The sequence below is a fragment of the Amphiura filiformis genome, chromosome 3, assembly GCF_039555335.1.
Source record: "Amphiura filiformis chromosome 3, Afil_fr2py, whole genome shotgun sequence".
Lineage (NCBI taxonomy): Eukaryota > Metazoa > Echinodermata > Ophiuroidea > Amphilepidida > Amphiuridae > Amphiura > Amphiura filiformis.
The window spans coordinates 17,101,252-17,127,074 of NC_092630.1; the positions used below are offsets into that span (position 1 = coordinate 17,101,252).

A 25,823-nucleotide genomic window follows, 5' to 3' on the forward strand; every position below is an offset into this window, starting at 1 on the left:
AAGGTCATTAAGGGGCAATACAGGGGTCAAAGGTCAAGTTTTCAAAATGCTTCAATTGTAGGTATAGGCCTACCACAATATACTGACGAACCCACATGGTTCAGCTATGGTGCGGTTATCGCTCTAGTTTTGTAATGAGTGCAGTCTGTAGGCAGTTTACCAAAATTCTAATATTTTGGAAACACTAAAAGATCATTTTCTTTTTAAAACATGACCCTGATTGTAATGCTAACTCAGCCCCTAACCCTAATGCTAACCCTACCTTAACCTTATTCCTAACCCTAATCCTACATGTAACCTAAAATGCCCTAAACCCTACCATTCAGGCATGACAAGTTTCAGCATTTTAGCTAATTTCAGCATTTTTTGTTATTGTTTTTCAGCCTATTTCTAAATCAAATTCATAGAAAATGGTAAAAAAAACATGGGTTTCAGTGGTTTGTTTTCAAGACCAGTTTTCATGCCTGAACTTTACAATGAACCCTTTTAGAACAAATAGGCTATTTGGTCATGGGGTAAGCTGTTTTAACTAATGAGTCATTCCATGTCAAATCAACCAATAGGTTGGCAGGTCATCCCCTCAGATTTTGCTGAAAATCATTTCTAGCATACCTCTATGGCAATAATGAACACATGGAAAAAATTAGCGCTCAACTCCAAGCGGTTTCGGAGATACGGCTTGTCAAAATTTCACCCAGACCCCCCCTTTTTGCTCTCGCGAGTTGCGTCATTGAATTTGTCGCGTTTTGGAACACTCATATTTGGTTTTAGGAAAAAGATATTAAGCTGAAAATTGCTACCTACATGTAGAGTGACTTTCACCCAAATAAGCAGCATCTGGCCTTCAAAACAGTGTAGTGCTTCCACTTTAAAAGTTATGGGTCTCCCAAAACCCCTTTTCGTTTTGTCATTTCACCGTGTACGGTTTCCAGAGCCCACTCGTACTTGAAACTTACACAACACATACTTAAACATTTGATATTTACCTATACCAAATCTTAACTATGTAACTCCACCCCTTCTTGGTTAGAGTGGATTATGAAAGTGTGAAATTTGTGAATTTTGAAAAGTGGAGTTACAAAGCTAAGATTTGGTACAGATGTAGAATAAGTGTTTAAGCATTCATGGTGTAAGTTTCAAGTTTGTCGGAATTCATCTGCGGGGTCAAAGGTCAACTGGTGGGGACGGTGTTTTCAGGATTTCATTCTGCGGGGCAAACTTTGGGTCCAAGCCACAATTTAATTAAAGGTATCAGTGGTCTGTTGATGTTTCAGGGGAAAGATATTGGCGAATTAAGCATTTTTATGAAGTTTGAACATTCTCGCTCTGATATCTATTTAAGAGTACGAGTGGGGTCTGGAAACTGAACACGGTGAAATATGACAAAACGAAAAGGGGTTTTGGGAGACCCATTACTACACTGTTTTTAAGGCCAGATACTGCTTATTTGGGTGAAAGTCACTCTAGGTAGCAATTTTCAGCTTAATATCTTTTTCCTAAAGTCAAAATATGAGTGTTCCAAAACGCGACAAATTCAACGACGCGATTCGCGAGAGCAAAAAGGGGGGTCTGGGTGAAATTTTGACAAGCTGTATCTCCGAAACTGCTTGGAGTTGAGCGCTAATTTTTTCCATGTGTTCATTATTGCCATAGAGGTATGCTAGAAATGATTTTCAGCCAAATCTGAAGGGGTGCCCTGCCAAGATTTTCAGCAAATTGGTTGATTTGACATGGAATGACTCTAATGGGCTTTTCCAAAAACATGCAATTATTACATGTATGTAATTAAAAAAATAAAGAAATATGACAAGTATTGAAAATGTGTATATATGTGAGAACTAACTTTAGACAACACCATATTATGTGCAATTAAAAAAAGTATAACAAATATACAAGTACTTAACCCTAACGCTCCTGAATACTACAAATTACTACTTGATATATGCGCTGTTCGTGCATGCATCCCATGTGGTGTGATGACGCAATCGCCCTAAGTGATATATAGGCACGGTTTCGCTGGCCAGCGAAGCCCAAGACCCGTGGCAAAGTGTCTCCGACCGAGTGCTTGGCATGCGAGGGGTCTCGGGTTCAAATCCCACCCAGAGCAAACAACTTCTTTCCTTCTTTTCTCTCTTTATTCTTTCCTTCTTTCCCTTCCCGTCGCCAAAAAGCCCCCAGGCGGTTAGGGTTAATGTGTGCATATGTGAGAGTGATTTCTAGACAACACCTTTCCATTGAGAGTTTTGATTTTCTTATTTAGGTTGCTTCAAGGAGGCGATAGAGATGTGATTGCTTCTAGGGCAACACCAGCATTGAGTTTGCGTGCTCAAGGCAATCCGCAGGTAAGATTACATAATTTCTGCGTACATTTATATATACAATTATAGTTAATGTGACATCAAATTTCAGACAAGTGCTGGGTACATTGAGACCCTGTACCTTCAAAACTTGTGCCAAAATATAAACATATCAAAAAAAGTAACTAACCCCCCTTAAATAATGACCATTATTCAAAAACGGGTGATTGTATTACAAATCTGTAAAATGCGTTGGGAGCAGAATTTATTTCTCCACATTTTGACACCTCATTTGCAGCAATTGTATTGATTTTGTATTCAGTGTAATGGAAGGAAATCTGTGTAATGATATCTGAGTGTTTTTGTATTGTTAAAATTTGTGTGTAAGTGTAACTTTCAAATCTGGACCTCACTACATTAAATTGACCGGTGTTTTATTGTTTTCTGGGCTATCGTATCAAATGAGGTGTCAAAATGTGCAGAAATAAATTCTGCTTCCACCGCATTTTACAGATTTGTAATACAATAGCCCGTTTTTGAATAATAGCCATTATTTAAGGGGGGTTAGTTACTTTTTTTGATATGTTTAAATGAAAGGCATTAAAGGCTATTGGACAGTGAAGTGGACATATTGTCACAAACCGTGCAGTCGTGCACAGAACTTCGAGTCACTTCCGGTCCTGCTGGGCCTCAAACTCACAATCTTGGGATTAAAAAGCGAGCGCGCTAGTGCATAGACCAAAGGAGGACTTCCCCCATCTGGTTTATGACACTAACACACTTATACCTCTGTGACAATATGCTGTTACCCTCAAGCATGGCGATGTGTTTTTAGAGGCCCTGTGTGTGACGTAGTTACTCGCTATCATGGCCGAATGTTCATCTCCATTCAACATTCAATATATTTCTAACATACACACCAGTTTATTCCACAGAAAATATTTTGTATCGTAGGTTGATCCCCAGATTGATCCAAACAGTTGAATAGACTGCTTTGCAAATGTATAGTATAGTATGTGACACCAGTTACAATCCTTTGTTTGAAGTCAACAATAAGAACATGTAACATGAAATACATTGAATTGCATTTTTAAATTCATACAAACTCATAGACTCAAAGTTGATTTGGATAAAAGAAGGGAGATTATCCAAATTAATTTTGAATCTATGAATTTGTATGAATTTATAAATGCATTTCATTGTACATGTACACATTGTAGTTGAAAGTTTTGTTGCTGCTTAAAAATTCCAAGAGGGAATTACTATCATATTTTGAGTTTGAACGCAAGGGCTAGTACATTTGGAGTGAGTCGTATGAGTAAAAATGTAATAATATATGGTTCAAATCTGGGTGAAGGTTTTTGTTTTACATTCCTTGTGGGTTTCTCTATTCTTGTTCTATCTATAACTATTTCAAAGAGAAACGCGTCGTTTCGATCCCCAATATGATGAGTGCTGCTAGGTCTTTTTTATCATTATTCTGTTTACTGATATTTGTACTTTATATTGTTATGACTTTCCTGTTTTCTTTTTCTCAGAACACTACCAGTTCATCAGAGAGCAGTTACCTCCCATTCAGCATACCTCCAGCTCCCATCACATCTCAGCAAGCATCTCCAACCCCATCATCACCACCACCACAACAACAAAGCCCATCAGCTACTAGCAGCACGTCTCCATCTAAAGCTACCACCGAAACCAGTCCAGAGGACTCCTCCAAGGTGGTGAGTCGCTTCAACCTGACGGAGCAGAAGAAGATGGAGAAGGAAAGATGGGAGAAAGAGGAGAGAGAGAAAGCCCAGGCTGAGGCTAAAGAAACAAGGAGGAGAGAAAAAGAGGTAATTAGTGGTGTGGGTTGTAAACACAAATTACTATGTTTAACTTTTCTTATTTCTCACAAACTTGAAATTGCTTACCGAGATAAAGCTTTCATCCAGTATTCTCTTGGACGTCTTCAGCCCCAATATTTGGCAGCTTTCTCAAGAGAGTAACATCCACACGTAGTACAAACTATTCAAAGGTTCAAATCAATGCCATCGTTATGTAACAATGATTATTTCAATTCCCTTTGTATATTTACACCAGGCTAAGAACCGAATCTTGCGTGAGATACAGGCCGACAGGGAAGCTCGTCTGATGAAATCAGGCAAAGGTGCGCAAAGTCCATCAAAAGCTGGCGGTTCAACAGATGATACTGCTGCATCAGGAGGATCAAAGGCATCAAGTCAATCTCAAAACAAGGAAGAACAGAGTAAACAAGCACAGGCTACACCACCAGCCGCCGCAGTTGCCACAACTTGCACATTACAGGTAATATTAGGCTTAAAGAATATACTTGTTACCCTTCTCAGGGCCGGATTTACAAACGGAGCCACATTCTAGGGAGGCCAAAATTTTAAGAGGAAAAAAATAATTAAAAAAAATAATAAAAAAATGAAAAAAGAGGAATTTGGATTATCATAACTCACAGTCAACCCCTTGCGAATTTTGGCATTAAAATAGCAAATTTTTGAGGGCTCACCTTTCCCAGTAAAGTAGTTTTAGCTTAAAATTAAAAGCGATTTAAATTTTGCGGTAAACTTTTCCCGGTAAGTATTTCTGGGGACAGTCAGCTTGGGTTACTGTGGTATCCAAAGAGCCAGGGGCCAATCATGTTGCTGTCAAGCACAAGGTTAATCTGGCCCTGAGTCCTGACCCTACTAACCCTGAAAAATTAATTCTCAATGTCAAAAAAACAAAAAACAAACAGTGTCCGAACAATCCAGTCAACCCTCATATCTTTGGTCCAGTTGAATGACAAACAACATTTTGCTTCATACAGGGGAGTAAAAATGATTTGCACCTATTCTAGCTCTGGTTTTAACCACGGTTTTAACCACTTGTCAAAAACAGTTTTTGCCAGTTTTTGACGGGAAAAATGGCAAAAAATAAAAAAGTGATAAATAGTTCAGTTTTTCATCTCAAAACAAATTATTAAGTTACAAAAATACTTCCCTGAGTGTAACAAGGCCAGATTTTGTAATTATAAGTAACATATTAAGAAATAAAAGGATTGGGTTTTCATTGCTCACTTGTGCATAAACTTAAATGCGGCTTACCAAATTCAACGGAATATTTCAGAGAATCCATTCTCTGTCTGCAGCTGTGTAATGCTGTTGATAGACTGATATGTTTCTAGGTGTTGACAACGTGTAATTGTTTTTGTTGTTTGTTGGTAACCATTCATTGGATATTTGTTATTTTGTCAGATCCGTCTTCCATCCGGTCAAAGTATGCGTGAGAAGTTTGATTCATCTACCACCCTCCAAACTGTCAAAGAGGAAGTGTGCCGTAAACAGCCAAATATTCCCGGTATTGGCTTTATGCAAGTAAGTAGATAATGGGAGTTTGAAGAGCGCTTTGAAAGGGCAGTATATCTGCTCAAAATATCAATTATCAGTGTTTAGTAACGTCCATCCATCCATACATATCGTTATGAATTCGGTAGACAGCCGATTCTGGATTCCTCTTTTTGTTAAATTCATGTTGCACATACATTATTTTGATTTAGAGAATAGTGCTTTAGCTCAAGAGGGCAGCATATCAAATATTAATGGTGATCAGTGTTGACCGTGCTGTGCTGCGCTGCGCCAGTAGCTAACCCTGTATGCCTTCTTTCACTTACTTATCATGCTGAACACCTTTAAAAAAAATTGATATGCTGCCATCTAGAGCTAAAGCGTTTGATCTATTGTTCTCTACAAATAATTCATGCGTAATAGGAATTAAACAAGAAGACGAATGCGGATTTGGCTGTCTGCCGAATTCATAACAATGTATACAACAAGCTTTTATTATATACCACTGTTTCATTAAGACTACAGCGGGTGTGATGATACAATGCAAGAGATTAAAAATATATACCAAATAAGATAAACGATCAATCAGGAAAAATATGAGACTTCAGACCCTTTTTGAACTAATTCATGAGAGCGTATGATGAGCAAAAGGTCTGTGGAAGGTTGTTCCACATCTTTGTACATTGAAGCAAAATGGATCTATCAGAGCTGATTTGGGCGTTTTTGAGTGCATTCTTTGTTCAACAAGCTGGGTGGTGTTCAGAGATGGGTGTAAGCCAGTGTGAGGTGGAATGCAAGCAAGAAGGTTGGAGGAAAGATATCATTTAAATACTTGTAAACACAAACCAGAAGCAGAATTAAATCCCAACCAGGGTTATAGCTAGGCAAATTTTAGTGCCGGGTAAAATTTATATGAAATGGTAAAAAATTGAAATTTTGATAAGAATTGCTCATTTTTATACTGATTGTTCATTGATTTTGAAACATTTGAGACTGGAGTGCGGGTATTTGGGCTCAAAATTAACTTGAGTGCCGGGTGGAAATTAAGAGTGCCGGGCAGGGCCGCCCGCCACCGCCCAGCGTAGCTACAACCCTGATCCCAACATGTACATTAATTCTTTGCATTTCTCTATCTGTTAGCCTTTCCCACACAGACTGTTCACTGAAGCTGATCTTAGTTCCACCCTGGCCCAGCTACAGCTCACACCTAGCGGATGTCTGGTGGTCAGAACTGATACCCAAGGTCCACCAAATAAATGTAAGTATTGAATTTGTTTACCAACACTCTTCTGTTCCGTGTGGTGCATATGTGACCATCCACCAGGTGTAAAGTTACCAGGACCTTTTCAGAGATATGGCTTAACAAACTAAACGAAATTCAATAGGTATAACAGAGGATTTTTGATTGAGTGGCTAATTTACCAAGCAATTATCACATGTGATACGTCATTTTATTTTTTTGTTCATTGTAAATAATTCAACTTTTCACCTGGTTTGTTGTAGACGGTCATATATTATGCATTACCACATACTTGTCTATGATTGGTCAGTTTGCGATCTGCTGTTGCTGACTGAATGGCATGTCAGCATTGGGCTATTCCAGTTAAAATGGAAGACATGACCTTAATCTAAAGCCAAGAATTCTCCGCGTTGCGGAAATTCCGCGAAAATCGCGGAATTCGGAGGTAAAGCGGAAAATGCATTTCTGAGAAAAAATTTAAAAAATAAGCAAAAATGACCTAGAAAAAGAATAAAATACATTTGAAAAGAAATAAATAAAATACTAAATGAAATGGGTCTTCAAAATTCATCAAAATAAAGTAAAATCCGTCATAGATTTACCGTACAACGCCTGTCCTACCTCCCATTGCAGCCATGATACCCAATCTAATCACCCATCCCAACTTTGCAACATCGCAATGATCGTCACATTGGCGGGCTGCAAACATACTGCAATCGTCATTTTCACAGATTCTTGTGAAATTTTATTATGTCAGAAATATGCTAAAATTACAAAGCGGAGAAAAGCGGAATTTAGCATTTGTAAAGCAGAAAATTCTTGGCTTTACCTTAATCTCCCACGCAGGTGTGTAAATTACAAATGGAATCACACATTTGGGTAACCTCATTTGAAATTCACACTCCCTGTGTGGAAGATTAAGGTCATGTCATCCATGGGGGTTGTATGGATTTTATCCAGAATAGCCTATTGCTGGGCTCACATTAATAAGTCTTTGATAGCGTGCACATGTGTGATACAGACCACAGAAAAAAGAATTTTGAACAATATTTTAATATCTTTTTCCCATTGTTAATCTTTGCGAACAGTTTTATGGCTCATATAGTATACAAATATTAACTGACTATGAGTGTGATGGTCGAAATATAATCACGAGGTGAAAGATGGATTGTTCCATTCCACGAGCCGGAACGTTAATATAATAATAAGACAGTTAATATTTGTTTTATATCACTCATGCATAAATTCTATTACTAAAATACTATTTAAGGTAGGAAATACATTTTTTCATCAACATAACACCATGTTTTGCCGTGATATACTTCACATTTTGGGGTCCACCCCATAACTAAATCGGCGAGTCAAGAGTCAGCGACGGCTTGGCGCAGGCGCACTCTGACAGAGCACATGATGGTTAAGACTATCACATGGAGAGGGTGATAGTAAAAATGATAAATGGTAATCAACCAATGAACTGTCTAGAATTTATGTATGAGTGATATAATAAGTTTTATGGCTCATTAAGTTAAACCAAAATCCAACTGTGAAGTACTATGATTAGTTTTTGAAAAAGAAAAACAGTACAAAGCAAATAAAACAGCAGCAACGACAGTAACAGCAACAAAAAACAATCATTTTATCAAACAAAGATCAAAAGTTCTTGTGTGCTTACTTTATTCCAGCCACAGTAGTCATGTCTATTAAACTAAAAAAAACCCAACCTGATACCCGTTGTATTAATTAACTGGAAACAATTTAAAAGAGCATTGTTTTTGTTTCTTCTCTTAGTACAAAGAAGCGAAGTTGACAAGTCTCCATCAGATTCACAACCAAGCTGGCCAGCAGGGCTCGAAGTAGGACAACCAGGGGGATCTGTTTCAGGGCTACGATCCGGCCGTGGCCCTCGACCTTTGGCTCCTCCAAATCTACCGGGCATGATGCCGGGTCAACCGCCCATACATCCGGGTATGAATCCTTTAGGAAGAAGTAATCCTGCTATAGCTCCTATGGGATTCATGAGGCCTCCTATGGCCATTAGTCCTCCTATGGGAAATCCTCGGGCTTTAGGACATGCATGGGGAAGGGGGCAAGCGTTGGCTATGGATGAGGGGGAGCAGCAGGGAAGACCACAGGAAGGTGAAGAGCAACAAGATGAGCAACCTGAAGTGGAGGAAGAGGAAAATATGGAAATGCAACTAGCTGAAGGTAAGCTTATTATTGTCTCATCTTTTAACTGGAACTTAGCTAGTACTTGGGCGCTACTTCCTTTCTTAGAGAGCCGCTGATTGGTTAATTAACATGATATAATCATCCCAGTAACCAATCAAAACAGAGCTTTTAGATTATTCAGCAATTTTTTAGTTTAATCCCCTTCAGTCCTACTGACTATTCTAATAATATCTCTGATTGGCTCACAACATGATATACGCCTCTTTGTTACCAATCAAAACAATTCTTGGAGGCCGTTTACTTGACTGGTACCGTAATGTCAATGGGATTAACACAAACTTGCTGTAACTTTGGTTTGCACATAATCATAATGCCGTTTCGCAGAGTCTTATAATTGAACGTAGGATTGAATTAATAGGGATTTACATCTGGTAAATATATTATAAGATGAACCATAAGGCTGCCTGATTACACTTTGAATACAGCTATACAAAAAAGTTTTGATGAATCTGCTGCATCAGGAGGATCACAGTAAGATAAGTAAGTGAGTAACATTGGGAGGGTGCACTAAACTAATTCAGATAATCACTCTTCAATGTGGTGAAAATTAATGATTTTTTTCTCTTACACTTGGTATCCATTCCTGTAGGTGACATAGGAGAAGATGCAGAGTCCGATGATGATGATGATGACGACGATGAGGATGAGGCTGGTATCTACCCTAATCAACCTTGGGGGAGACCAGCGAGGCAAGGTGGTGATTGGGGGCGCCATGCACACTTTGATTTTGAAGGTAAATGAAGGTCTGACCAGAGAGAGTTGCATAAAAGCAAGTGTATAGTCTTGAAGTTTCGGCCTATGCATGTGTTTTTCCATTCATTCACCCCCGTGATCGGGCTAATCCATTTTAAGTGCACACTCCCCCCGTGAAAGATTTTGGAAATATCTTCCACAGGGGGAGTGTGAATTTCAAATGGAATTAGCACATTAGGCAATTCTATATGAAACTCACTTCCTCTGTGAAATATTCAGGTTGCATTTGAAGATGAATGAAATTCAAATGGGGATGCGTAATGTTTTGATTCCATTTGAAATTCATACTGCCCCTGTGGAAGATGATTCTAACATTTTCCACAGTGGTAGTGTGGATTTGAAATGGAATAGCCCATTTTCAGCTGCTATTTTCCACTGAAATGATCAGCTTTGTTTTGAAATCAAAATTGGCACCGAGTTTGTTTCAATAGAAGAACACGTCAGCCAAAACTTGAGACTCTACTTTTTATACAGTTACATAATAGAATTGCATAATTTTTCTGTACATTCTCAAAATATCCAGCATGAAACTTATTATTATCACACAAATCAAAGTCATGCCTCCACCAGAGGTGTGTTGGTTTGCCTGTTGTCTGTCCGTCATTCCTTCCGTTGGAGGATGCGAGTGAATTTTCCCAAAGTGCAAAGTCCCTGTGCTATGTATGCAATAAGAATTCTCACATATTTATGAGGGCCGATTGCTTTATCGACCATGTTTAACAAGTCTCGCCTGCACACACCTCTGTGTTTACCCTAAACGCTATAGAGTGTTGTGTGCCTTCCCATTTACGCAAAAGAAAGAGTATGCAGTATGTGTGTGGCAGTTTCGTACACGTATGTCCCACTTCATTGAACGATTGGCCCTCATTAACAGATGATGCTGGGACATTACCAGTTGGTGAAGCATCTGTAATTTATTAGTCTATGAATGGCTTCTGGGTAAAGAAAACCTCATTTGCCCGTAGCATTATTTATAATTCATATTTTGTTCAAATCATTTGATATTACATCTTATTACCCTCCCTTCCTACATTTCTGCCACTTTGAATACATTGTTATCGCCATTTGATTTGTAATGTGACAATCATATCGTTTTTATAGGAGGAGTTTCACGTGACTGGGGTAGTGGTAATAGACTTGGAGGAGATCTGCATAATTTTGAGTATGGTTTTGGCGGCGGTGGAGGTGGCGGCGGTGGTGGAGGCGGCGGTGGTGGTGGTGGCGGTGGTGGAGAGGGAGAAGGAGATGATGATGTACCAGATCCACAGAGGGCAGGTAAGATGATCGGACATGTGTTTTCTGACCATTACAATAAGATATCAAGTGAAAAAAAATATACTCTAATTGCTTGACCAATCAATTGACAGGCGTACCACATTAATATGTATGAGGTGTAATACAGTCTTATTGTGTCACACTTGATCACCCAATCAGTTGGCAAGATTACCTCATGAATATGTATAAGGCCAAAAAAAAGGCTTTGTCTCAAAGCTCGCGCGCGCATTTGTAAAATCATGCGATTTGACAAAAAAGAAATGTGGAAATTTTTTTATTTCAAAAAACATTTTTTATAGTTTTTCAAGAAAAATTGGCGAAAATCAGACTTTTTCAATACCATAAAAAATTGGGAATAAAAAAAAAAAAATCGCATTTCACGTTTGTTTTCAAACCACTCGTGAGCTTTGAGACAAACCTTTTTTTTTTTGGCCTAAGGTGTAATAAATCCCTATATTCTTCACACAGCACAAGCTGCTTTACAGAGACTGGCAACCCGTTCTCAACCCTCAACATCATCAACCCAACATCAGTCCGATAAGCCTGTCACATCACTACTGAATTCTTGCCTCAAATGTGTGAGTAAAAGATTTGAGGGGCATACCAAGCATCCGGTTACGGTAGTTGAAGCTTTGCCACCACAGCTAGCCTTGAGATTGATCGATGAACTCAAGAAAGCTGGTGTGCTGAGACCAAAGACCCTGCATCTATTCCTGCCATGGTGAGTATGAAACGAGGACACACACTCGCCCTTCACATTTAAACTGTGGACCTCTCTGTAATGGGGAACCATCCTCAGGTGAAGGATCTGCAAACGAATGCAGTTGCATGTGTAATGTATTTGCATCGTACATGAGATATAACGTCTGCAGTTGCTAGGTAAAATTTCATACACCCAAAAAAATGGCAGAAAATGTCCTCTGTATGTGTCCTAAACTGTGTCCGTGTTTGGAGGTGATTACATGTGGGGTTGTGTGAGTGTGGTCATAATCACCCATTTTCAGACGCTATGTGTGTTTTTGCATTGGCAGAACTATGGCAGTCAAATCACCTAAGCCAAAATACCATGAAAGTTTTACCCAGGGACCCTACAGGGGTCTTGTAGAGCGACCTTAGTTGGTTGATAATGTTTGTTTCTAAGTTCGTAAGTTTTTGTGAGATGGTCATTTTGTTCACCACTTTCCTGATTAAATACAGAAACACAAAAAAAATGCATGTGCCTGGTTTTCACACAAATCAGATAGGGTTGCGCCCACTTATGTATGTCATATATACTTGGAATAATTTCACCAATCAGTCAAAACGACACTAATTTCCTTTCTTAGTTTTGCCAAAGTTATGCTTGAAAGCTACTGTATTTTGCAAAGATCTATCATACTGGCCGACTGATCGCGTAAAATCATGACTGCGTCACACGATGCTACACAGACTGATCAGGGAATAATAAACTGCGCCAAAATAAAAATTGCGAAGGAATTTTGCGAAAAGTAATAATAAGTATTGTCTATAATGTCATGTTTTGTTGCAGTCACTTACAACAGTTATCACTAGATTCCTACAAGTATACAACTAATGAGTTAGTGCAGACATTAAGGTATCACACCAGTCTCACCAGGCTTAGTCTCAGTGCCTGCCAACTCATCACAGACCAGGCTGTGGCAGTCATCACATGTAAGTTAATCGTTTGAAAGAAAAAAACATTACAGATTTATAACACCAGAATGTGTGTATGGAAAGTTGCTGGCAAATCATTGATCTAGCCCATGCAGGGACACAGCTCTATAGGGGCAGTGGCACAGTACCCTAACCAGCCGATATGTAGATTAACCATGGCAATGGGTTGTTCCAGTTCAAATCCAATACATCCGCTATGGAAGACATAACCTTAATTTTCCACACAGGGAATGTCAATTTAAAATAGGGTTACCTGATTGGGTGACTTCATTTGAAATCTTGTCTACCTCCTCTGGGTTGGAGATAAATGTTGTGCCTTCCATAGGGTGTATGGATTTCAACTGGAATAGCCCAAATTAGATCAACTCTCCGAGTTTCATACAGATAAACGCAGACAATTAATTAGCTGTAAGTTCTTTGTCCATTAAATAGTCCCGTCACATAGATACATACTACAATTATAAACACAAAACAAAAGCTCAGAATCACAGACACAAAAAAGAAATGGAGTAAAATGTTAATTTTAAAAGAGGACGCAGAGACAAACTTTCTTATTGTATTTATTCTTCTCATGACACCCAGAAAAATGTGACGAAGCTTTAAGCTACCATAGCATTATTCACAGGCCTTTGATCACTGAGTCTACCTTGTTAATCAAATTATACTGGGGAGGGAAAGCAGTGGATGTATGAACATGATGAATGATTGTGTCTTTTTTGTTACAGATCTGAAGAAACTTCAACACATAAACCTGAGTAATAACAAACATCTCACTGATAACATATGCCAATCCTTAGCAGGTAAGCCAATGGGCTATTACAGTTGAGATGACTTGAAGACTTAATTAATATGACGTCATATTAGTGTGTGAGCCTGACCCCTCAGATGGGGTGTTTGGTACCAGTTGGGGGGAGCAAAGCTGCACTGTTACCAGAGATAGTTGACATCATGGGCTACACAAAAATGCCTGATAGCAATTGAACTGGAGTAGCTTTTGGCGGGAAAAGGTCATCAAAGTGCTCTGCTTTTGCCAAAAGAGATGTCACATTGTTCACTGACTGGGGTGTGTGTGTGTGTGGGGGGGGGGGTGGAAGAGGAGGAGAGACAAGGGAGGTAAGGGGAGGGGGAGTGCAGGCAATATGTCTATATCTATGGGGGCCCAAAAGTGCAAAAAGGGTCTAAAGTATTCCAGTTTAAAAACAGGTTGCTTTTTAGAGGTCTAGTTTATACACCTTTTTAATATGTCGAACATGTATGTTAATGGTCTTCAAAAGCATGTAATTTTCATACCTTGATCTGATACAAACATGTTTTCATCTCTTGTTTTTTCTGTTAGAGTTATCCAATCTAGCGACAGTGGTATTAGAAGGCACAGGAGTAACAGACCATGGGGTGGAGACCATGGCCGTAGCATCACTACAACATCTTAGTAACCTCAACTTATCTAGAACAATAGTCACTGATGCCATCCTTCCCCTTTTAGCAGGTAAGTTTGGGCTCATATTATTATGGATCCAAGAATTTGTAGCATATTTAAAATTACTATCAGTGATCAGATAGTTAATGGATAAAGTTAATCTGGTCAAATTTAGAAGTTTATATCTGCATGGACTCTGTAGGGTAATACGCAATTGAATTTCTCAGTTTTTTCCAACACAAGTGACCTTTCAAAGTCCATGCGCTTGACTGCGTAGCTTGCTGAAACCATTTTCACTTTTCCCATATATATAACATTTGTTCTTCTCATTTTTTCCAGGATTCCCAAGCCTGAAAAATCTTGGTCTAGAAGCTACAAAGGTAGGTTGAGCTGTTTTCTTTCCTTCTCAATTTCGTGAATAAAACACAACATTTTAAAAAATAAAATTTGTACTGAAATGTTGATGCGTCTAATGCACGAGCCCCGAAGGGGGGAGTGCATTGGACGCATCAACATCTTAGTACAAGTGCATTATTTTGTACAATTTTGTACAATTTCTCGAGCAACAAGTGATACGCATTTATTGACCTATTTCATACACGACTAAAAAATCCTGTGACTTTTGCATTTTTATAACAAAATTGTCACTAAACATTTGGAAAATGCAGGCAAATATAAATGCAACAACCCGCAAGTAAAATGAACGCGTCCGAAAGCACTGCCCGTACTACGCAGAGTGCGCGTCCGTGCAATTGTACAACATTTATGCACGGCTAGTAATTTACTAACGGAGGCTCTGATTGGTTCTCACTATCTAGGAGTGTATGAACAATGCAAGCAATTCTGTTCAACTTACTATTTTAAGATGACTGTGGTGTCACATCTAATTAGAGAATAAAGATAGGATTTTGTCTTTTGCCTATCAATATCGTGTCATAATGGATGGGCTGGCCAATAATTTGAGTAGTGGATACCGGCACTCACGATAAAAATATTGGCCAGCCCATCCATTATGACACGATATTGATAGGCAAAAAGACAAAATCCTATCTTTATTCTCATTCTTATTCAGTTTTAATGTAATTTTTGAGAGAAAAACTGCCTTTTTTCAGAAAAAAATAAAGTTACTTTTTGAGGACATCCCCTTTGTTTTAAATGAACGAAACCATCACGAACATCTAAGCCGCCCGAATCGCGTTTTAGTTCTCGCGACGTGTATTACGTGAACGCATTATTGCGCGATAATTGAGGAGCAACAAGCGTGCCGCCGTTGCGTGGCGGCGCGCGCCCTGACTAATATCACTATCAACTATTGTGAGATATTATACACCAGAAAACCAATCAAATTACATGAATTCTTTACAAGACGCACCCATTAAATAAGAATATGCGATGATCTTCAGGCCGAATAGTATGGCTCTGGTAGTAAACTGACCCAGCTCATCAGGGGTGAACTACTCAGCAGTATATACTTGCCTCATATATTCAAACACCAATTTTGAGAACAAGGACTTGTTTGTACTTGATAAAGAACACAAGTGGTCTGAGAGAGAGGGTGGAGGTAAAAGGGGCCAACATGAATATGTCTGGCATTAGGAACCATCTCTCAATTGAGGAGTTATCTACGCTTTCTAGGACCTATAACACAGCCATCAGATAAAGTCCTTGGCGAATCTCCTGTGATGTAATTTCAACCCTATCATGAGTCAACAGTTTATTGGAGAAGCCATTGGCTTGAAGATGTCTCCCATATGAGATGTGATACCAGATCCATCTTAAATGTAAGTCTAGATGAACCCAATTGTCTACTATTTATTATACACCTTATCTTTACCACAGGTTGTCACCTTGGAAAATCTAGAGCATCTTACTGGTCTAAAGATACTCAACATAGCAAGGAACTCAATCAGCTTAGAAGGTCTGCAGAGAGTGAAACGATTAGCTGGCCTTATTGCACTCAACATCTCAAAGTTAGAAGGCATATCAGGGGATGACGCATTGCAGTGTATTCAAGGTAAGCAAAGATACACAACATAGCAAGGAACTCAATCAGCTTAGAAGGTCTGCAGAGAGTGAAACGATTAGCTGGCCTTATTGCACTCAACATCTCAAAGTTAGAAGGCATATCAGGGGATGACTCATTGCAGTGTATTCAAGGTAAGCAAGATACTTAACGTAGCAAGGAGTCCAGTCAATGAATGTCAACAGAGAGTGCGACTTTTACTTGTCCAGAAAGAATATGTATACTATATAGTCTGTATGCCTTTTTCGAGGCAGTAGTTAAGATATTGTTTTTTATTGAATCTCTAAATGTAATGATGATAAGTATACATTTTTAGAAAGGAAATGATGCAAGGAATCCAACTAGCATACAGATTTGTGCAAAATTAGCAGTTTTTGGGAAAATCACAAAATTGGACTTTATTTCACTGCCTCGGGAAGGCATACGGCCTATAGTATTTCATTTTCCATATCCTTGGTACCTCATAGAGTAGGTGTTGGTCAGTAGTAGACCCAAACCGTTGTGTGAGTGCATGAACAACTGATATGATGGATCACAATGCTATACTTTAATCAAATTATTAGATTTTTGTTTACTGCACGGAGTGAGCGTATCAATAAAATATCACAATTTCGCATAAGTGCACACCAGTCAAACATTACTACTCCTTATTCCAGAAAAATACAGCACTAAGTTTTTTGGATTAAAAAGAATATTATCTTGTTTTGCCAATTGAAACATTGCAAAATCCGAATCATTTAGTTAGTTCTAGCTGGCAGTGAAAGTTATATTTTAATATGTGGTCAATTTCTGGAAATAAGGGCGTAAAACATGCAAAATTTCATGTTTTTATGAAACAACTTTTATTGCCATTTGGAACTAACTAAAGGATTAGGATTTAGCTCTGTTTCATTTGGCAAAACAAGATAATATTTTTTTTAATTTCTGAAAATTAGTGCTGCATTTGTCTGGAATCAGGAGTAGGTGCTGGGCCCAACTATGTGCACACCATTCTATCATGGACGTATAATAGAGCACGAAGTGCGATGGACTTGCAACTCCGTTCGTCGATGTGAGGTCAGCGATCGTCACGCTTGCAACATGTGGACGTAGATGGCAGCAGCATTTTTCTTTAATTAGCATAAGTCTACACAGCACTACGCATATTTTTTTTACGTAGCTTTTAGTACTATCGTGGTGGCAGCAGCATTTTTCTCTACTTTTCCAATATGGCGCCGCCCTTGAATCAATTTGGTGCCTGTTGGCGACGCCATCGGACGCCATTTAAGCGCAGAGTAATACACAGGGAAAGCCGACGCTGTCGCCACCTTTTTGTATTGCGCTAGTATACGAGTTGCAATGGCCTGATTCTATATCAAACCACAATGTTTCAAGTCTTGCCACTTCTGTGCTGGTCAGAGTATAGAGGAACAGAGACACTTTGTTTGAATGAGCTATTACTTTGTTTTAAATATAGGTATGGAACTGAAACAACTACAACTCCCAGACAGACACACAACAACAGACCAAGGTTTACTGTGTATTGCAGGTAAGCAGATCCAGGGTCAACATTCCATGGCACATGTGGTAGAGGCAACTTTGTCATTGGCACAAATGCTGTCTCTGGGGACACAGAAGAAGAAAACCGAAGGGGGGGGGGGGAATTATATATGATATGGTAAAATCAGATATATTATTTAGACGAAAAAAGGAAGCTTATACCATTCAGCAAATTACTTCAGCGGTGTCCGTCTGCCCTGTCTGATTATCGCGTAAAAATAACTAGGTCACGTGTTGCTACGCAGCTTGACCAGCGAATGAGGTACCGATGTGATGATGACGTGATTCAATTAGGCAATCAGAATCCCACTTGAATATACGCCATAAACTGCACCAAATTTACCGACCGCTGAAGTTCTTTGCTGAAAACTATAGTTTGGGTAGAGATGTGTCTCGCAGAGTCAGAAAGTGGAACCTATATTTACACAAACATTTATATAAAATATGTTCTCAAAATTTTTGTTTGTTTTGAGGAACGTTGGTGCGAAATTCATTAATTTGGGCAAACTTTCCGATAAATGTAAGAACATTTGAAGAAAAAAAATAGCACACTATATACCAATTTTCACTAAAAAAAGTAGTCATCCTTATGTTACCAGAAAGTCAAACAAGAGACAGATTTCAGCAGTACATCCCCATATAGCAGTTCGTGCTGAGAACCACCTAGGTTTCATTATCATTGAGGTATGGTAGGGCAACTACTTGATTATATTTCTACATGTTCATACTACATACTCTGAAAATTTTAGAAAATTCGCACAAGTCCGTTTTTAAAAATCACATTTTGTTCCTAAAATGGGGTTATAGCACCCTCAACGGGCACTCTCTCCATAGGGCTACATGTAAAGACCAGTTATAGACAAATGGCCCTAAAATAAAAGCGGACTCGTCATGAATTTCCTCAAATTTTGCATATGATGTAGATTTAACATCTGGAATGTAATGCAAGTGATGTCGTTGCTGCTCTTCTAAATTCATTTTTAAAATGTCCGCCCCAGACCAAAGTGAACCCCTATGGGTGTTGACCATGTATGTCATGTGAAAATTGTGGGAACACTGCACAACTTTTGCTTAACTAAATCCAAACCTTATACCTCGAGCTCTAATCCTAATCCTAAAACAAATCATAATCCTCCAAAGCTTAAACTATCCTTAAAAAGTAAAATTGCAATGATATTCTGAAAGGATGTCAAAATTAAACTTGGCTTTGTTGTGTTGCAGGTATGCCGTTAACAGGTCTTGATATGACGGACTACATTCACATCACCAATAATGGAGTTCATCACTTGGCTGACATGACAAGGTAAGCTTTTTATCACATTTTTATAAAATATATAACATGATAATAAAAAACACATTATTAATATTTGTTGTGTGTTCTGTTCTTATTTTATGCCTTTACTTTACATGATTATCAATGAGTAGGATTTAATCTTTTGCTAGAGAAGTCCTTTTCATAGTATTTTTCACAAGGTCATATCTTAAAATCCTCTCCATAAAAATGAACAAAAATTGCACACAGGATTACTTCAATACTCTACTCTAAACACTGGTCAGTAACCAAACAGTTGTCCAACTGACACAACAGCAAAATGCACTGACATGCAACACCTTCCTGGACCACATTCACAGCGCAACATATTTCTTTGGCTGTGTTCCAATTATTCGCATGTACATGAATAAAAATTACACACAGGATTACTTCAATACTTTACTCTAAACACATGTCAGTAACCAAGCAGTTGTCCAACTGACACAACAGTAAAATGCACTGACACAGAACAGCTTCCGGGATCACATTCACTGGCGAATAATTGGAACCCAGCCAAAGAAATCTGTTGCGCTGTGAATGTGGTCCATGAAGGTGTTGCATGTCAGTGCATTTTGCTGTTATGTCAGTTGGACAACTGCATAGTTAGTGACATGTATTTAGAGTAGAGTATTGAGGCAATCCTGTGTGTAATTTTGGTTAATTTTGATAGACAGGATTTTAAGATATGACCTTGTGAAAAATTATAAGTTTCTTTTTTGGCTTAGTGTATAAGGCACTTCATCTTGTTTATTCAGCTGCACTGAAGATGACACTTGCTAGAGTTATGAAAGCTCAGCCCTCTGAAAAGGACTTCTATAGGGAAGGATTAGATCCTATTCATGTTTACGGACCTAGAGTACTAAGTAATTTCAAATCATGATTATCGATGTTAAGGCAATTTACCCCATCTACAGCAGAATTATGCCAAGTAGACAAATGGTCTAGGGTTTGGAGTTAGGACTTGAAACAATGGATTTACAAACATATTTTCATTGCATTTGTTTTTATTTCAGCCTGAGAAAACTGTCCATGAGCAATACCAAAGTCACAGATTCTGCAATGACATATATCCAAGGTAATATATATTATAAATGAAGATGAAGTTAAATGTTTACCTAGACATATACCTACTGACCTTAATTTATTGACGGAGAATTCAACAACTCTTCCTATGCCTATGTTAAACAGTGATGAATCCACCCTTGTACAGTACCTTATACGCTAACACAAGTCAACAGAAGTGTGTAAAATCTGTTGTGCTTGGAACTTGTGTGTGTATACATGCTTACATGTTGAATTCATTATGTTGGAAGAAGTGGCTAAATATTGCTGTTTTATTCTGTAGTTTTATTGCTGATAGCAATAGAGAAATCAACTGAACCTGATCTATGTTTTTGTAATGTTGAGTGGCTATGACTAATTGACATTCATTATGAAATATTCCTGTAAATTAGACAATTTTTAACTTGTTTTATTTGTTGAAAAGGGATTCTATCATGTTACACAGTGGTTCATCAGAAATTAACAATGATGCACCCAATGGATCCACATATATTTTATATCACTGCCCTCACGATGTACAAAAATGCGGACGCATGGGTGCATCATTTTTAGTAACTGATGAACCAATGTATATCATGATCGAAATTTATGTATACTATGATGGTAAAGTGAGAGAAAAAACAAAACAAAATTTCAGAGTGTCTGCATTTCAAGAGTTTCAGAGTGCCTGCCTACTGTGCGCAAAACCTCAGAGCAGGGTTCAGTTTTTGCTTGGGAAGTGGCAAAAAAACTGTTTTTGTCTGGTTTAAACCAACAACAAATGACAATAACTCATATATAGTCAGTTAAATATTAAAAAGTAACACTGGAAGCTCATAAACAGTAACGCACAACTTTTATTGAATCATCCAACATATTTTTTGTCTCATCAAGTCCTTCAAATGAAAAAGTTTTGAATTTGATATGACACATTCACCAGTTACATTCACCAGTGAGCAATGAAAATCCATGCATTGAATTTCTTAATATGCTACTTATAATTACAAAATCTGGCCTTATTACACTCAGGGAATTACATTTGTTACTTAAAAATTTGTTTTGAAATGAAGAAAGTGAAACATTAATTTTTGAGTTATTACCATTTGTGCTGGCAAATAAAAACTTACAACATGTGCATAAAGTTCAAAATTGAGGGTTCTGCATCATGACTGGAATATTATGATATTATCGTTTTTGCATATTATATGCAAAAACTCCCAAAATTGGAGGTTCTGCGACGGACATACTAATTTAAAAAAACAGAATTAAAACCAGAGAACCAGGACTCGACCGCCATCTTGATACAGGCATGGAGCAAAAGTTGGGGGTATTCGGTTTCCCTCGGAATGCGCTCGAGGCATTCAAGTTGTCATGCAAGCGCGACATGGACATGCAGCGTATTTGGGGGGACTTTAGCATAAGCCCGAGGTCAAAGTAGAGGCGGCAAAAAGCGAAGGCGGCGGAAGAAGAAGGCGGCAAAAACAGGGCGGCAAAAAGCGAAGGCGGCAAAAGCAATTAGCAAATAAAAAGGCGCAAAAAATTGAAAAAGCATAAAAATTTTTGAAAAAGGTTGCTTTTAGGGGCTAGCGCCTAAAACCGCTTTTTTTTTTGCTCTTCACTTTTCAACGACCGTGAAAAAATTGGGTCAACCTTTTCGGGCTGTTAAGGAAGGCGGCAAAATTGTTTCTTCTTCAGCCCCCGGGTTGGGGCGGCCACGGCACGCCACTGATGGATGATGGGCGCATTTGAGAGACGCACTTGATCGACCTCCACGCTTGAGTACCAAGGCGCTTCAGATGTGACTTAGAATTGTTTTCGTTCGTCTCGCGACCGTCGACAAGGACCCGAATACCCCCAATTTTCTCCCCATAGCTGACGTGGCGGTATAGGGAGTCCCGGTTCTCCTTCTCTAATTCTGTGGTGTAGCTACATACATGACTTTCCATAAGTACAATCATGGAGAACGATAACTAGATCGTTTATGAAAATGAATGATCATGCCAAAGTTGTATCATAGAATCTTAAAAAAAAGTTAATCTATTTGTTGTTATTGTTTCCTTAGGATTAATTGATTTAGAGGAGTTAGTTCTGGATAGAACAGCTATTACAGATGAAGGTGCCAGGGTATTAGGAGCATTCTCAAAACTACAGGCGCTTAGCATGGCTGCAACTCAGTAAGTATTCAGACATAATACAAAACACAAGTTGACAGTGACCTTTGCCCATTGTAAACACGGTGTAATTAATGTTTGAAACATGTTGATAATAGAGTAATAGGAAATAGCCTATTATGATCAGATTGTTGATTGCTACCTTTATTTCCATGTTATTTTCACAGAATTACAAACCAATTCCTGTGTTCTGGTGTTCTGAATGCATGCGTACGATTGACAAGACTGAATCTGTGCAGAGCGACTGTTTCTAATCCAGGTAAGGATGGTGTTTGGGAATAATTCAGTAGTTAGATGATAGGAAATATAAAGTTGCCAGAATCTTTTTAGGATTTGAGGGTGTGTGGTTCATATTTACTTGGCTCACAAAAATATCCCGAGTCCGTATTAATGGTCACATGCCAGTGATTTTATAGTTATGGGAGGACAATATGTTTATTAGGCTATGAACTAGAGTATTTTTATGAAATACCTCATACTTTTTAAACCTAGTGACTGTTTCAAACTGTTTAGCCTATTTTGATAGAGCCTGTATATTTATATTTTTATATTTATATTTATAACATTTGGCCGAAGCCAGGCAAAGCCCAATGGTATTCAGAGGATGCTAAATTCAAGGGTTACCAACTGAATACGACGGGACAGGGTTATGAGAAGAGGTCAGATTTTAGATGCAGGATGAAAACCGGAGGACCCGGAGAAAAACCTGCGAGGAGGAGCATTGTAACAGCAATCGTGTAGCTATCCATAATCTTGCTTATTCTCTCTAATCTTCTCCAGGTGTGTTGGCTCTGAAGCTCCCGTATTTGGCGCTCCTCAACCTGGACAACACCTGCGTAACAGAAGACATAGGTCATCAGCTAGTACCAACATGCCCATCCCTCAAAGTTGTCAGAACCAACAACTTGAGGCCAGCCAGGGAGGCCGACGTTGAATAGACACATATGCTGTGGTGGTTTTCTTATACTGGCAAAGCCCAGATAAATAGAAACAGTATTGCACTGGCTGGAAGAGGGCAATGTTCAGGGTAAAATAAATGATAAAATATATGTGAAGGTGAATTCTTGGAATGGCAGAATAGAAGTGAGGTCATCCATATAGACGGATATAAATCAATTTTTGCACATTTAGGCTATTCCAGTTGAAATCCATACACCCCCCCCCCCCCATTGGAAGGCATGCCCTGTCTCTTCCACACAGGGAGTGTAGATTTCAAATGGAATCACCCATTCAGGTAACTCCATTTGGAATTTGTACTACCTGTGTGGAAGATTAAGGTCATGTCTTCCAAAGGGGTATATGGATTTCAACTGGAATAGCCCAGGGTATGTTAATTTTCTGTTAGCGGCCTTCCTGTTGATGTTGAAAGTTTGATGAAAGTTGATTTTGATGATGCTATTGTATCATTCATGTTACCTATTTTTAACAGCCTAAGACCTAACCCTAACCCCCTAAGGGCTTTTTGGCGACAGGAAGGGAAAGAAGGAAAGAATAAAGAGAGAAAAGAAAGAAAGAAAGAATTTGTTTGCTCTGGGTGGGATTCGAACCCGAGACCCCTCGCATGCCAAACACTCGGTCGGCAACACTTTGCCACGGGTCTTGGGCTTCGCTGGCCAGCGAAACCGTGCCTATACATCACTTAGGGCGATTGCGTCATCACACCACGTGGGATGCACGCACGAACAGCGCATATATCAAGTAGTATTTTGTAGTATACAGGGCGGGTTAGGGTTAAGGAAGCCTATACCGAGTTTCGATAGTGGTAACCTAACCCTAACCCCCTAAGGGCTTTTTGGCGACGGGAAGGAAAGAATAAAGAGAGAAAAGAAAGAAAGAAGTTGTTTGCTCTGGGTGGGATTCGAACCTGAGACCCCTCGCATGCTAAGCACTCGGTCGGCGACACTTTGTCACTTAGGGCGATTGCGTCATCACACCATGTGGGATGCACGCATACGAACAGTGCATATATCAAGTAGTATTTTGTAGTATACGGGCGGGTTAGGGTTAAGTTGAAGTGCTATTTCAGCTACTTTTTTATGCGATCGGCAGTTCTTTTACTTGATAAATTATAGTATTTGTACAAGTAATATTCCCATTGAGAAAGTGTATCTACTTATTTGTTTTACTTGCTTTACACGGTGTCGCGCATCATCAAACCTGCCAACTAGTATGTTTTCCCGTATTTCATATGTGAAGTTGTTAAAAATATGGGCGTACGTTTTTTTCCAGAAACAAAAAAACAAGCCCCTATCATGTAAGTATGGGCAGACACACATTTTGTTATTGCCAGGGACAGGCGATTTGCGGGGAACTTTTTTTCCGCGCAATTGGCTATTTTTTTCCTATGGGCAGGGATACATGATTTGCACTGAAAAAAAGTTCCGCGCAATCTCCGCGCAATTTGCTATTTTTTTCCGCTCAAATCGCCTGTCCCTGGTTATTGCATATGACAACAGTATATTATTTCTCAGCATAGTTGCATCATGTTGGGTCAGCGTCTTGGGTTCCACGCACACCAACAACTTTGTCAGTGAGATTTTGCACAGGGTCCTAAGGTTTGTGCTTTGTTGAAAGATTTTAGTTGTGTTTAATAGAAGTATAATAATTATTTATATCGTTAAGAATTGCAATAAGCAAATAATTGTAAGATGTGCAATCTTGTATTAAAGATTAGGCCCCCCCCCAAAAAAGGTTGGTTGTACCCCACCAAACAACTCTCCCTGAAAACCAGGGTGAAAGCTTTTACTCTACAAAGGTGTTACGGGTGTTTTTTTTTCTTTCAAAAGTTTCACATTAATTATAACGCAAAACAGTTTCTTCACACTTATTATACTGCTTTAGAACATATAGAGCATGTATGAAATGATACACTTGTGATGTATCCCAATTGAAACATATTAAGACTTTTTATTAGGCAAATTTGGCAAGTTTTGACTATGATAATGATCAAAAATCTGACGAACTGACCCTGTTTCTATAGGTGTTGGACAAGTAATTAATATTTTGACACTCAGTTGTCACTATTTCATTTGAGAACACATTGAGACAGGTCATTTAAGGTCAAGTTGTGAAATAGTCTCATCTTTACTATGGCTATTACAAATAGCACTAGGATTTATAACATGCGCTCAAGGACAGTAGCCAGGATTTATGGGCGTGGGTGTGTGCGGCAGGCTCAAAAGTGGACCTTTTGTGAATTTTTCCTTCAAAAAAGGGCCGATTACAAAGTTTTGATAGAAAAAAGTGGACCTTTCATGAATTTTACTTACAAAAAGGACTAATTTCAACGTTTTGACAGAAAAAAAGTGGACCTTTTTATTTGGATTGGCATTTTTTTGTTGGGAGAGGGGGTGCATCATACCCCCTGCACCCTCTTGCTATGGCTTTGTCTTAACCTCAATATGTTAGTACACACTACTCTGAATGGGGTTGGGTGCAAAAACTCATACTCTATAACATGAGGTCAATATTTGAGCTATCATATTGAGCAGAGGTTATTGAACAATGCCACTGG

At 38.7% G+C, this 25,823-nt stretch overlaps 1 protein-coding gene across 1 annotated transcript in view; it reads left to right on the forward strand.

Moving 5' to 3' along the window:
* The window catches only part of LOC140148133 (uncharacterized), a 36,497-nt gene extending 12,283 nt beyond the window's left edge, over positions 1 to 24,214 (forward strand). The window contains exons 3-22 of the mRNA XM_072169992.1: positions 2,261 to 2,342; positions 3,836 to 4,135; positions 4,383 to 4,607; positions 5,546 to 5,665; positions 6,776 to 6,893; positions 8,664 to 9,080; positions 9,694 to 9,837; positions 10,959 to 11,132; positions 11,601 to 11,853; positions 12,661 to 12,803; positions 13,532 to 13,606; positions 14,143 to 14,292; positions 14,563 to 14,603; positions 16,063 to 16,237; positions 17,703 to 17,774; positions 19,007 to 19,088; positions 20,111 to 20,172; positions 22,201 to 22,312; positions 22,477 to 22,568; positions 23,090 to 24,214. Coding sequence (XP_072026093.1) covers positions 2,261 to 2,342; positions 3,836 to 4,135; positions 4,383 to 4,607; positions 5,546 to 5,665; positions 6,776 to 6,893; positions 8,664 to 9,080; positions 9,694 to 9,837; positions 10,959 to 11,132; positions 11,601 to 11,853; positions 12,661 to 12,803; positions 13,532 to 13,606; positions 14,143 to 14,292; positions 14,563 to 14,603; positions 16,063 to 16,237; positions 17,703 to 17,774; positions 19,007 to 19,088; positions 20,111 to 20,172; positions 22,201 to 22,312; positions 22,477 to 22,568; positions 23,090 to 23,247 — 2,995 coding nt within the window. The 3' untranslated portion in view covers positions 23,248 to 24,214. The remainder of the gene's footprint in view (positions 1 to 2,260; positions 2,343 to 3,835; positions 4,136 to 4,382; positions 4,608 to 5,545; positions 5,666 to 6,775; positions 6,894 to 8,663; positions 9,081 to 9,693; positions 9,838 to 10,958; positions 11,133 to 11,600; positions 11,854 to 12,660; positions 12,804 to 13,531; positions 13,607 to 14,142; positions 14,293 to 14,562; positions 14,604 to 16,062; positions 16,238 to 17,702; positions 17,775 to 19,006; positions 19,089 to 20,110; positions 20,173 to 22,200; positions 22,313 to 22,476; positions 22,569 to 23,089) is intronic.
* The last annotated feature ends 1,609 nt before the right edge of the window (positions 24,215 to 25,823 follow it).